General features: G+C 36.5%; 1 protein-coding gene across 4 annotated transcripts in view; it reads left to right on the top strand.

Moving 5' to 3' along the window:
* The first annotated feature begins 1998 nt into the window (after positions 1-1998).
* LOC139409592 (ubiquitin-protein ligase E3A-like) overlaps positions 1999-13626 on the top strand; it is a 50395-nt gene continuing 38767 nt past the window's right edge. The window contains exons 1-7 of one of the 4 annotated variants that reach the window (XM_071154980.1): positions 1999-2257; positions 3157-3200; positions 8696-9003; positions 9276-9943; positions 10227-10304; positions 12633-12788; positions 12883-13209. In XM_071154980.1, coding sequence (XP_071011081.1) covers positions 3199-3200; positions 8696-9003; positions 9276-9943; positions 10227-10304; positions 12633-12788; positions 12883-13209 — 1539 coding nt within the window. In that variant the 5' untranslated portion in view covers positions 1999-2257; positions 3157-3198. Of the gene's footprint in view, positions 2258-2912; positions 2998-3156; positions 3201-8695; positions 9004-9275; positions 9944-10226; positions 10305-12632; positions 12789-12882; positions 13210-13626 lie in introns of those variants that run through there. The other 3 variants (XM_071154982.1, XM_071154981.1, XM_071154983.1) reach the window with 3 other exon arrangements.

Here is a 13626-nt window from a genome sequence, read left to right as displayed (position 1 = left end):
TCCAAGTTACTGTTACAGACTATGGTTCCTGTCCAAGTTACTGTCACAGACCATGGTTCCTGTCCAAGTTACTGTTACAGACTATGGTTCCTGTCCAAGTTACTGTCACATACCATGGTTCCTGTCCAAGTTACTGTCACATACCATGGTTCCTGTCCAAGTTACTGTCACAGACCATGGTTCCTGTCCAAGTTACTGTCACACACCATGGTTCCTGTCCAAGTTACTGTCACAGACCATGGTTCCTGTCCATTGTGGATGAGTGTAGGGACTGAGTTTACTGATGTAAAAGTCTAATTACTGTAGGATATGATTCCCTATATGAATCTCTGGGTTGGAATGAGATTTAGAAAATGTACAAAGTGAAATCTATTTCAATGACAACTGGAGCCATCTAAATGTTTTTTATTTATTTTGTTATTTTTTATTTAACCTTTATTTAACTAGGCAAGTCAGTTAATTAAGAACACATTCTTATTTACAATAAGATACTAATTATTTTAGCAAAAATGTTTATCTTTAATTTACAATCTGTAGAAATGAGAAATTATGAGAATAGAAAGGTTCAGTACTTTTGTGAAGCAGCACAGTTGAAAAGTATATGGCAAATAGAAATCCAAAATGGATGATGTTGAGAGATAGATGGGAGGGGCTGAATGAAGCTGAAGGTTGGGACTAATAACAAGATAGCCAATGTAAAACATACGGGTCTGTGAAATGTATATTGGTTCAGAACCTTTGTGAAATAGCACAGTTACAAATATATGGCAAATAGAAATCAAACTGGATGGACATCAGAAATAGAGGAAGGACTAAAAACAAACAAAATATAAGTACTGTGAAATAGATTGTCTGTAAAACGTGTATAGTATGTATAAGCTGGACGTAGAAGCCTGAGTGTTGTTGTTTATTAGTTTACTCCAATTGGGGGAGGGGTGGTAGGGTTTGGGGAATAATAAAGATATATTCAAGAAAAGAAAGTATGTGTGTGTGTATATATATATGGGTATGTGTATGTATGTATATACAGTATTTCAATTGACTGATTTCCTTATATGAACTGTAACTCAGTGAAATGTTTGAATTTGTGTATGTATATATATATAGATATATTTACCCCAAAAATAAATGGGGGATTGGAAATGGCACAGACAATTACATTGATGGAAGCAACAATCTATCCTTAATATCAAAGCTGATCCACCCCCTAGAAAAATAAATATATATATATATATATATATATATATATATATATATATATATATATATATATTTTGTTTTTTTTTAATGAAGAAAAACCAATATATGAATACATTTTTAAAATAAATAATAAAATCTTATTTATAATGACAGCCTAACCTGGACAACACTGGGCCAAGTGTGCGCAGCACAACGGGACTCCCACAAACTGGTCGAAAGTGATTTGTTACGGTGAACGGATGTTGGAAGTGATGATGTCACAACGGGGAGATTTAGAATGTCGCAACAACAACAAAAATCCCATTAAAAGTGACTGAAGACAAAAATAGAGACAAACAAATGTATAGTTTAAAAAGTATAAATCACATGAAAAAAAAAGTTGTACTGCTAGCACACTATTTCAGATGAGTCTGCACGCTTTGAAATGTTGAATGGCATTTCTAGTTTACACAGTGTAAGAGCAGTAGCATGCAAAACAATAAGGAGAATAGTGCGTTGCAAGTCCCACCTAACTATGAAGTTGTCTAGTGTCCATTGACCACTTTACCTCATCTATTGATTGCATTGTTTGAACAGAGTCTTGGCAGTTAATTAAAAACATGAATGGAATCATTCTTCTAAAATTGTCTGGCTAGCTAACAAACACAAAGGTCAAATTCATTGTTATCACAAATGTTTTATCACAGCACTGGCAAATTAATGGTTGACCAACTCCCTGACCAAAATGGTTTACATCCTGTCATAGCAAGGTTCATGACCCTTCTAGTATTCTAATTCTAAATGTTCTGTTTGGGGATGACCATGCGCTGCATGCTGGGATACATCTCCGTGTTGACACAAAATGGTCGAGTATATTTTGTGACCTGGGAGTTTAGCAGGCCTAAAAGCCAATCTTGTATCGTATTATTTGGCACGCAGAACATCCATTGGAATAGTATATAGTAAGGGCCGAATATAGTGTTCTAGGAAGGACACGTGAGAGCAAGACTGTCGAAGGAAAGCTGATTTGGCCACAGACAGAAAGTCCGCCCCTGAATGACTCGGCTACCGCTCACAGGTCGGTAGTATACATTCTCTATCTAACGCTAGCTAGCTAACACCGGGGATACCGGGATTGGACTGCCATTTACTGTCCGAGGTGATTCCGTAAACAGCGTGAAAAACATCTCCAAAATATTCATACACGTTTGCAGTGATTTGACTTTTTTCTTCTTTTTTTAAAACTCAGTATCCACCCTCCAGTTGTTGACATGTCCAGTTTGACATAATATGGGTTTCACTTCGATTGAACTAGAATCATCTAGCGTCTTCTCAACTCGCTGCTGCTGTGGTGACAGTTCAGGGGCCCGTTTGATGTGAACTAACGTCCGACTAGCTTGTGTTTGTCAACAATGTCGCAACATTGTAATCATTACGCCGATACTGTCGCAACATTGTAATCATTACGCCGATACTGTTGCAACATGACATGTAACCAGGGGTGTAATCATTACGCCGATACCGTTGCAAAGCATTTTGGCAACAGAAATCGTTTACTCTAAATGGGAAACGCAAACGAGAGTTTCCATTGGACAAATTCCCCAGTAGGTCCCTCCCCGTGTCGTTCCGTTTGGTTCTTAAACGGTAAACGGTTTCCGTAATTAATACACCCCAACCTAAATAAAATAATGTTGCAACAATTGTAATGAGTTTGTTGACATCCGGGTGCTGTAGAATATTATCTTCCATGTCAGCACGAACCATATTCTGAATGACGAAGCAAGACTTACTATGTCGAAGGAAGCAAATTAATATGAGGTAGTTGAACTGCATACCTGTTTTATTTCTGTCTTTTTCATGACTTATTATTCCCGAAACAGTGTTGGTCTTCTTACGGACGTTTATTTTGGAAAGCCTAATATAAAGATGATCCTCAAAGGTTAGTTCTCTAACTTCCTCCCATTTCGTCCGTTTCAGAGTACAGTTACCTACATCACAGAGGACACTAAACCAAGCCGAATGTAAGTGACAGGTACAGGCATGTTACTACTACTAATGCCCCATATTCCCATGAGACACCTCATTTGGCACACAGTTTTTTGAAAACAATTGTTCTGCAATTCCTATTTGGACTGAACATGTATTGTGAAATATCATTCTGATAAGACACTGTGGTGTAAGGATAGATAATATAATTCTGATATATAAGGATATATATTATCATTCTGATATGTAAGGATATATATTATCATTCTGATATGTAAGGATAGATATTACCATTCTGATATGTAAGGATAGATATTATCATTCTGATATGTAAGGATAGATATTATCATCCTGATATGTAAGGATAGATATTATCATTCTGATATGTAAGGATAGATATTATCATTCTGATATGTAAGGATAGATATTATCATTCTGATATGTAAGGATAGATATTATCATTCTGATATGTCATTGTGATGTAAGGATAGATATTATCATTCTGATATGTAAGGATAGATATTATCATTCTGATATGTAAGGATATATATTATCATTCTGATATGTAAGGATAGATATTATCATCCTGATATGTAAGGATAGATATTATCATTCTGATATGTAAGGATAGATATTATCATTCTGATATGTAAGGATAGATATTATCATTCTGATATGTCATTGTGATGTAAGGATAGATATTATCATTCTGATATGTAAGGATAGATATTATCATTATGATATGTCATTGTGATTTAAGGATAGATATTATCATTCTGATATGTAAGGATAGATATTATCATTCTGATATGTAAGGATAGATATTATCATTCTGATATGTAAGGATAGATATTATCATTCTGATATGTAAGGATATATATTATCATTCTGATATGACATTGTGATGAAAGGATAGATATTATCCTTCTGATATGTAAGGATAGATGTTATCATTCTGATATGTAAGGATATATATTATCATTCTGATATGTAAGGATATATATTATAATTCTGATATGTAAGGATAGATATTATCATTCTGATATGTAAGGATATATATTATCATTCTGATATGTAAGGATAGATATTATCATTCTGATATGTAAGGATTGATATTATCATTCTGATATGTAAGGATAGATATTATCATTCTGATATGTCATTGTGATGTAAGGATAGATATTATCATTCTGATATGTAAGGATATATATTATCATTCTGATATGTAAGGATAGATATTATCATTCTGATATGTAAGGATAGATATTATCATTCTGATATGTAAGGATATATATTATCATTCTGATATGTCATTGTGATGTAAGGATAGATATTATCATTCTGATATGTAAGGATAGATATTATCATTCTGATATGTAAGGATAGATATTATCATTCTGATATGTAAGGATAGATATTATCATTCTGATATGTCATTGTGATGTAAGGATAGATATTATCATTCTGATATGTAAGGATATATATTATCATTCTGATATGTAAGGATAGATATTATCATCCTGATATGTAAGGATAGATATTATCATTCTGATATGTAAGGATAGATATTATCATTCTGATATGTAAGGATAGATATTATCATTCTGATATGTCATTGTGATGTAAGGATAGATATTATCATTCTGATATGTAAGGATATATATTATCATTCTGATATGTAAGGATAGATATTATCATTCTGATATGTAAGGATATGTATTATCATTCTGATATGTAAGGATATATATTATCATCCTGATATGTAAGGATAGATATTATCATTCTGATATGTAAGGATAGATATTATCATTCTGATATGTCATTGTGATGTAAGGATAGATATTATCATTCTGATATGTAAGGATAGATATTATCATTCTGATATGTAAGGATAGATATTATCATTCTGATATGTAAGGATAGATATTATCATTCTGATATGTAAGGATATATATTATCATTCTGATATGACATTGTGATGTAAGGATAGATATCATCATTCTGATATGTAAGGATAGATGTTATCATTCTGATATGTAAGGATATATATTATCATTCTGATATGTAAGGATATATATTATAATTCTGATATGTAAGGATAGATATTATCATTCTGATATGTAAGGATATATATTATCATTCTGATATGTAAGGATAGATATTATCATTCTGATATGTAAGGATTGATATTATCATTCTGATATGTAAGGATAGATATTATCATTCTGATATGACATTGTGATGTAAGGGTAGATATTATCATTCTGATATGTCATTGTGATGTAAGGATAGATATTATCATTCTGATATGTAAGGATACATATTATCATGCTGATATGTAAGGATAGATATTATCATTCTGATATGTAAGGATAGATATTATCATTCTGATATGTAAGGATATATATTATCATTCTGATATGTCATTGTGATGTAAGGATAGATATTATCATTCTGATATGTAAGGATAGATATTATCATTCTGATATGTAAGGATAGATATTATCATTCTGATATGTAAGGATAGATATTATCATTCTGATATGTCATTGTGATGTAAGGATAGATATTATCATTCTGATATGTAAGGATATATATTATCATTCTGATATGTAAGGATAGATATTATCATCCTGATATGTAAGGATAGATATTATCATTCTGATATGTAAGGATAGATATTATCATTCTGATATGTAAGGATAGATATTATCATTCTGATATGTCATTGTGATGTAAGGATAGATATTATCATTCTGATATGTAAGGATATATATTATCATTCTGATATGTAAGGATAGATATTATCATTCTGATATGACATTGTGATGTAAGGATAGATATTATCATTCTGATATGTAAGGATAGATATTATCATTCTGATATGTAAGGATATATATTATCATTCTGATATGGAATGATATATATTATCATTCTGATATGTAAGGATATATATTATCATTCTGATATGTAAGGATAGATATTATCATTCTGATATGTAAGGATATATATTATCATTCTGATATGTAAGGATAGATATTATCATTCTGATATGTAAGGATAGATATTATCATTCTGATATGTAAGGATATATATTATCATTCTGATATGTAAGGATAGATATTATCATTCTGATATGTAAGGATAGATATTATCATTCTGATATGTCATTGTGATGTAAGGATAGATATTATCATTCTGATATGTAAGGATAGATATTATCATCCTGATATGTAAGGATAGATATTATCATTCTGATATGTAAGGATAGATATTATCATCCTGATATGTAAGGATAGATATTATCATCCTGATATGTAAGGATAGATGTTATCATTCTGATATGTAAGGATATATATTATCATTCTGATATGTAAGGATATATATTATCATTCTGAAATGTAAGGATAGATATTATCATTCTGATATGTAAGGATATATATTATCATTCTGATATGTAAGGATAGATATTATCATTCTGATATGTAAGGATTGATATTATCATTCTGATATGTAAGGATAGATATTATCATCCTGATATGTAAGGATAGATATTATCATCCTGATATGTAAGGATAGATGTTATCATTCTGATATGTAAGGATATATATTATCATTCTGATATGTAAGGATATATATTATCATTCTGAAATGTAAGGATAGATATTATCATTCTGATATGTAAGGATATATATTATCATTCTGATATGTAAGGATAGATATTATCATTCTGATATGTAAGGATTGATATTATCATTCTGATATGTAAGGATAGATATTATCATTCTGATATGACATTGTGATGTAAGGATAGATATTATCATTCTGATATGTCATTGTGATGTAAGGATAGATATTATCATTCTGATATGTAAGGATAGATATTATCATTCTGATATGTAAGGATAGATATTATCATTCTGATATGTAAGGATAGATATTATCATTCTGATATGTAAGGATAGATATTATCATTCTGATATGTAAGGATAGATATTATCATTCTGATATGTAAGGATAGATATTATCATTCTGATATGTCATTGTGATGTAAGGATAGATATTATCATTCTGATATGTAAGGATAGATATTATCATCCTGATATGTAAGGATAGATATTATCATTCTGATATGTAAGGATAGATATTATCATTCTGATATGTAAGGATAGATATTATCATTCTGATATGACATTGTGATGTAAGGATATATATTATCATTCTGATATGTCATTGTGATGTAAGGATAGATATTATCATTCTGATATGTAAGGATAGATATTATCATTCTGATATGTAAGGATAGATATTATCATTCTGATATGTAAGGATAGATATTATCATTCTGATATGTAAGGATATATATTATCATTCTGATATGTAAGGATATATATTATCATTCTGATATGACATTGTGATGTAAGGATAGATATTATCATTCTGATATGTAAGGATAGATATTATCATTCTGATATGTCATTGTGATGTAAGGATAGATATTATCATTCTGATATGTAAGGATAGATATTATCATTCTGATATGTAAGGATATATATTATCATTCTGATATGTCATTGTGATGTAAGGATAGATATTATCATTCTGATATGTAAGGATAGATATTATCATTCTGATATGTAAGGATAGATATTATCATTCTGATATGTAAGGATAGATATTATCATTCTGATATGACATTGTGATGTAAGGATAGATATTATCATTCTGATATGTAAGGATAGATATTATCATTCTGATATGTCATTGTGATGTAAGGATAGATATTATCATTCTGATATGTAAGGATAGATATTATCATTCTGATATGTAAGGATATATATTATCATTCTGATATGTAAGGATAGATATTATCATTCTGATATGTAAGGATATATATTATCATTCTGATATGTCATTGTGATGTAAGGATAGATATTATCATTGTGATATGTAAGGATAGATATTATCATTCTGATATGTAAGGATTGATATTATCATTCTGATATGTAAGGATAGATATTATCATTCTGATATGTAAGGATTGATATTATCATTCTGATATGTAAGGATAGATATTATCATTCTGATATGACATTGTGATGTAAGGATAGATATTATCATTCTGATATGTCATTGTGATGTAAGGATAGATATTATCATTCTGATATATAAGGATAGATATTATTATTCTGATATAACATTGTGATGTAAGGATAGATGTTATCATTCTGATATGTAAGGATAGATATTATCATTGGATAATATGGATCAATTTGCAACATTGGAGCCAAATCATAGGCCTGCTACATTTTCCTCCGAATGCATGCAATGCTGTGATTAACTTACGATTAGTACATTTAGCATAACTGTTGCATCGCTAGTTTATTCTGACTGTTTTGAATGTTTTTGTGCTTTTTAAATAACATTGTATCTTCCATGTGTGATTTGTTAGTCATGTGATGAGCAAGCTTCCTTTTCAATGGTCATCGTACTAAAACCTTGTCACTTCCTGTTTGAATGTCCTGTACAGGAAGAGAGCGGCTGCAAAGCATCTAATTGAGCGCTACTTTTGCCAGTTAACAGAGGGCTGTGGAAATGGGGCCTGCACGAATGAGTTCTGTGCTTCGTGTCTTGGTTTTCAACCGCTGGATCACAACGCGGCGGCTATCAGAGCCCTGGAGCTCTATAAAATGAATGCCAAACTGTGTGGTCGTCACTCTGCTGCCTTCCCTGACAACAGCAGTGCCAAAGAAACCCACCCTACCTTATTGGGCGATCGTCACGGGAAGATGCCAGACCACGAAGACAACCTGTTTCCTCCTAGGGAAGACTTCAGAGGTAAACACAATACTTTTCACAGTCCCAAAATGGCACCCTGTATAGTGCACTGCCCTGTGTGACCTTTTTTCTCGAGAGAATCAAATGGTTGCCCATGCATTCATTTTAGAGAGAATCAAATGGTTGCCCATGCATTAATTTTTAGAGAGAATCAAATGGTTGCCAATGCATTCATTTTTAGAGAGAATCAAATGGTTGTTCATGCCTTCATTATAGAGAGAATCAAATGGTTGCTCATGCATTCATTTTCCCTGTGATCTCTCTGTGTCCAGAGGTGCATTACCTGACCGAGGAGAAGGTGTATGAGATCCTGAGTATCTGTGAGGGGAAGAAGGACTACTCTCCTCTGATCCGAGTCATCGGGAGGATCTTCTCCAGCGCTGACGGGCTGGTGCAGAGCTTCAGGAAAGACAAGGAGCAACACCCCAACACCAAGGAGCAGCGTAAGACCCACCAGGCCAAAGATGAGGACAAGGACGAGGACGACAAGGAGAGAACCACCGCCATGGAGCAGGAATCAGAGGCCTCGGCGTCCGTGGAGGGAGCGACGGGAGCGACGGAGAACAGACTGGGTCCTGTGGAGGTCTCAGTGGACATAGAAGCTGTGAGGAGAGTGTACGACAGACTCCTCTCCAACGAGAAGATGGAATCGGCCTTCCTCAACGCCCTGGTCTACCTAACTCCCAACGTAGAGCTGGATCTAACCTATCTAGACGTGTACGACACCAACCCAGACTACCTAAACATCTTCATCATCGTGATGGAGAACAGCAGCCTCCACAGCCCAGAGTACCTGGAGATGGCCATGCCTCTGTTCTGTAAGTGTATGAGTAAACTCCCTCTGCCTGCCCTGGCCAAGCTGACGCGCCTGTGGTCTCAGTACAGTGTAGAGCACATCAGACGTATGATGGAGACCTTTCAGCAGCTCATCACCTACACGGTAACGTTACATTCTTTATTTGATTTTCAGCTTTTTATTTCATTCATGCTCGCAGTCAACCAGACTGAATTATACAGAATGCACAGTTACATGCTCAATATTCTCTATTCATTTTTGTCATTTTCTACCTACCTAGAGTTTGATTCCTCTGTAATGAATAGTGCTAACTCAATCTAAACCAGAAGTCATTTGTCACATGCACAGGATACAGCAGGTGTAAACAGTACAGTGAAATACATAGCTGTTATACACATTTTTAAATGTATTATTCTCATTTATTAAGGTAATCAGCAACGAGTACGACAGCGACAGTCTGGTCAACGATGATGAGTGTGTGGTGGCTGCAGCCAAGTGTCTGAAGGTACTGTTCTGATTTGATACTGCCTTGGTCAATCTGATCTGACGGACATGCTCGTTCCATACAAACTATTAGCAATACCTAGGAGTAGAACCAAGGTCCATTAGCAATACCTAGGAGTAGAACCAAGGTCCATTAGCAATACCTAGGAGTAGAACCAAGGTCCATTAGCAATACCTAGGAGTAGAACCAAGGTCCATTAGCAATACCTAGGAGTAGAACCAAGGTCCATTAGCAATACCTAGGAGTAGAACCAAGGTCCATTAGCAATACATAGGAGTAGAACCATGGTCCATTAGCAATACCTAAGAGTAAAACCAAGGTTTATTAGCAATACCTAGGAGTAGAACCAAGGTTTATTAGCAATACCTAGGAGTAAAACCAAGGTTTATTAGCAATACCTAGGAGTAGAACCAAGGTCCATTAGCAATACCTAGGAGTAGAACCAAGGTCCATTAGCAATACCTAGGAGTAGAACCAAGGGCCATTAGCATTATCTCGGAGTAGAACCAAGGCTGGGAGCAGAACACTCTCGCCCCACAGCTATGGAACGACTTGCCCTGTCAGGTAAGAGGTACAGACACAGTCAAGGTTTTTGAAAAACGCACCTTTTTAGCCTTTAAACAATGATGTTACTGTCCTTTTAATTAAAGATTTCTGTATTATTTTTTTTATTTTTGTATATTTATATTTTATTGTAGACTTTTTTTTAAATTTGATTTAATTTGTATTTTCAAACAATAACAACCATACAAGAGACAATAAACAGACTACCACATCAATGACATCACACCTGCTCAGACCCACATGTTCTCACTGCTACCGCGCACATCAATGACATCACACCTGCTCAGACCTGTATGTTCTCACTGCTACCGCGCACATCAATGACATCACAACCACGCCCTCCTCATCCTTCATCCCCTGGATCTTTCCCGTGCTTGTACACCATATGTAGTACTACTCTATGCCATATGGCTCATTGACCGTTCTATTCTCATTCGTAGCCCACACCTTTTCAATATTTAAATAAAAGTATACACTTGATTCATCTACTGTTGTAGTTTATTTTATTTAAGGCAAGTAAGTTAAGAACAAATTATTATTTGTTCAGGGGCAGAACAACAGATTTGAAAGGTAACCTTGTCAGCTCGGGATTTGATCTTGCAACCTTTCGGTTACTAGCCCAACGCTCTAACCACTAGGCTACCTGCCTCTAACCACTAGGCTACCTGCCTCTAACCACTAGGCTACCTGCCTCTAACCACTAGGCTACCTGCCTCTAACCACTAGGCTACCTGCCTCTAACCACTAGGCTACCTGCCTCTAACCACTAGGCTACCTGCCTCTAACCACTAGGCTACGCTGCCTCTAACCACTAGGCTACGCTGCCTCTAACCACTAGGCTACCTGCCTCTAACCACTAGGCTACGCTGCCTCTAACCACTAGGCTACGCTGCCTCTAACCACTAGGCTACGCTGCCTCTAACTACTAGGCTACGCTGCCGCCTCTACACTCTAACCACTAGCCTACGCTGCCGCCTCTACACTCTAACCACTAGCCTACGCTGCCGCCTCTACACTCTAACCACTAGCCTACGCTGCCGCCTCTACACTCTAACCACTAGCCTACGCTGCCGCCTCTACACTCTAACCACTAGCCTACGCTGCCGCCTCTACACTCTAACCACTAGGCTACGCTTCCGCCTCTACACTCTAACCACTAGGCTACGCTGCCGCCTCTACACTCTAACCACTAGCCTACGCTGCCGCCTCTACACTCTAACCACTAGCCTACGCTGCCGCCTCTACACTCTAACCACTAGCCTACCCTGCCGCCTCTACACTCTAACCACTAGGCTACGCTGCCGCCTCTACACTCTAACCACTAGCCTACGCTGCCGCCTCTACACTCTAACCACTAGCCTACCCTGCCGCCTCTACACTCTAACCACTAGGCTACGCTGCCGCCTCTACACTCTAACCACTAGGCTACGCTGCCGCCTCTACACTCTAACCACTAGCCTACGCTGCCGCCTCTACACTCTAACCACTAGCCTACGCTGCCGCCTCTACACTCTAACCACTAGCCTACCCTGCCGCCTCTACACTCTAACCACTAGCCTACCCTGCCGCCTCTACACTCTAACCACTAGCCTACGCTGCTGCACGCGTAGTGATGGAGGATCATTTGCTTTCCAGTTTTTTTTCAAAATCCTTGACGAGAAAAGTGTGAGCCACCCAATTGGGTATCTGTCTTGTTTTACTCTAAAGCGTTTTGCATTTTTAATTTTTTTTAAAATGCATGTTAAATAAAGTTTGTTTTTGAAGCTGGTGTTCTACGCCAACGTCCTGGGAGGAGACCTGGATACGGGTCACAATGAGGAGGAGGAGCCTGCATCAGAGTCCAGCGAGCTCACCCTGCAGGAGCTCCTGGGGGAGGAGAGGAGTAACAAGAAGGGGCCCCGGGTCGATCCTTTGGAGAAGGTGAGACAACCTCAATGGAAATATATTGTTCTGGTTTCTGTGTTATCCACAATGATTTAAATACAATATATTTCAAATCAAATCAATTGAAAAGGAGCTGGGCGTCAGGACCCTGGACTGCAGACGACCCCTCATCCCCTTCGAGGAGTTTGTCAACGAGCCTCTGAACGATGTTCTAGAGATGGACAAGGACTTCACCTTCTTCAAGGTGGACTCGGAGAGTAAGTTCTCCTTCCAGAGCTGTCCCTTCATCCTCAACGCCTGCACCAAGAGCCTGGGACTGTACTACGACAACCGCATCAGCATGTACAGCGAGAGGAGGATCACAGCGCTCTACAGCCTGGTACAAGGACAGCAGCTCAACCCATACCTCAGGCTCAAAGTACGCCGAGACCACATCATCGACGACGCCCTCGTCAGGGTGAGTCACAAACAACACACACACACACACACACACACACACGCTTGTTGGTGTAATGTTGAAGGGGAACTGCACCTGCTGATTTGGCCTTGTTTTTTTGGGGGGGGGCTTGCTCCTTATTAAGAAATGCTGGCGGCCATGACGGAAGCCAAACGCGAGTTGGCTTGGGGGTGGGGTTTGATGTGGCCACCACCAAGACACACCCCATCTGTCAGAACCTAGTCCGCAGTGGTTTCCTCTCCACTCAGTCACAACAAACCTCCTGCAGGTTGAGTTCAGTAACTACAGGCAGTTGTACGGTGAGATGCCAGAGGAAGTGTTTAATACGTCCGTCGTCTACAGACTAATATGAGAAGAATTCCCTAAATATATGTAGATATTATAATCTAAGTGTTTTGATAACTTTTAAATGTAGTA

The sequence above is a fragment of the Oncorhynchus clarkii genome, chromosome 5 (assembly GCF_045791955.1).
Source record: "Oncorhynchus clarkii lewisi isolate Uvic-CL-2024 chromosome 5, UVic_Ocla_1.0, whole genome shotgun sequence".
NCBI lineage: Eukaryota > Metazoa > Chordata > Actinopteri > Salmoniformes > Salmonidae > Oncorhynchus > Oncorhynchus clarkii.
Note: the sequence above shows the minus strand (reverse complement) of the source record. Positions and strands in the feature narration are given on the sequence as shown.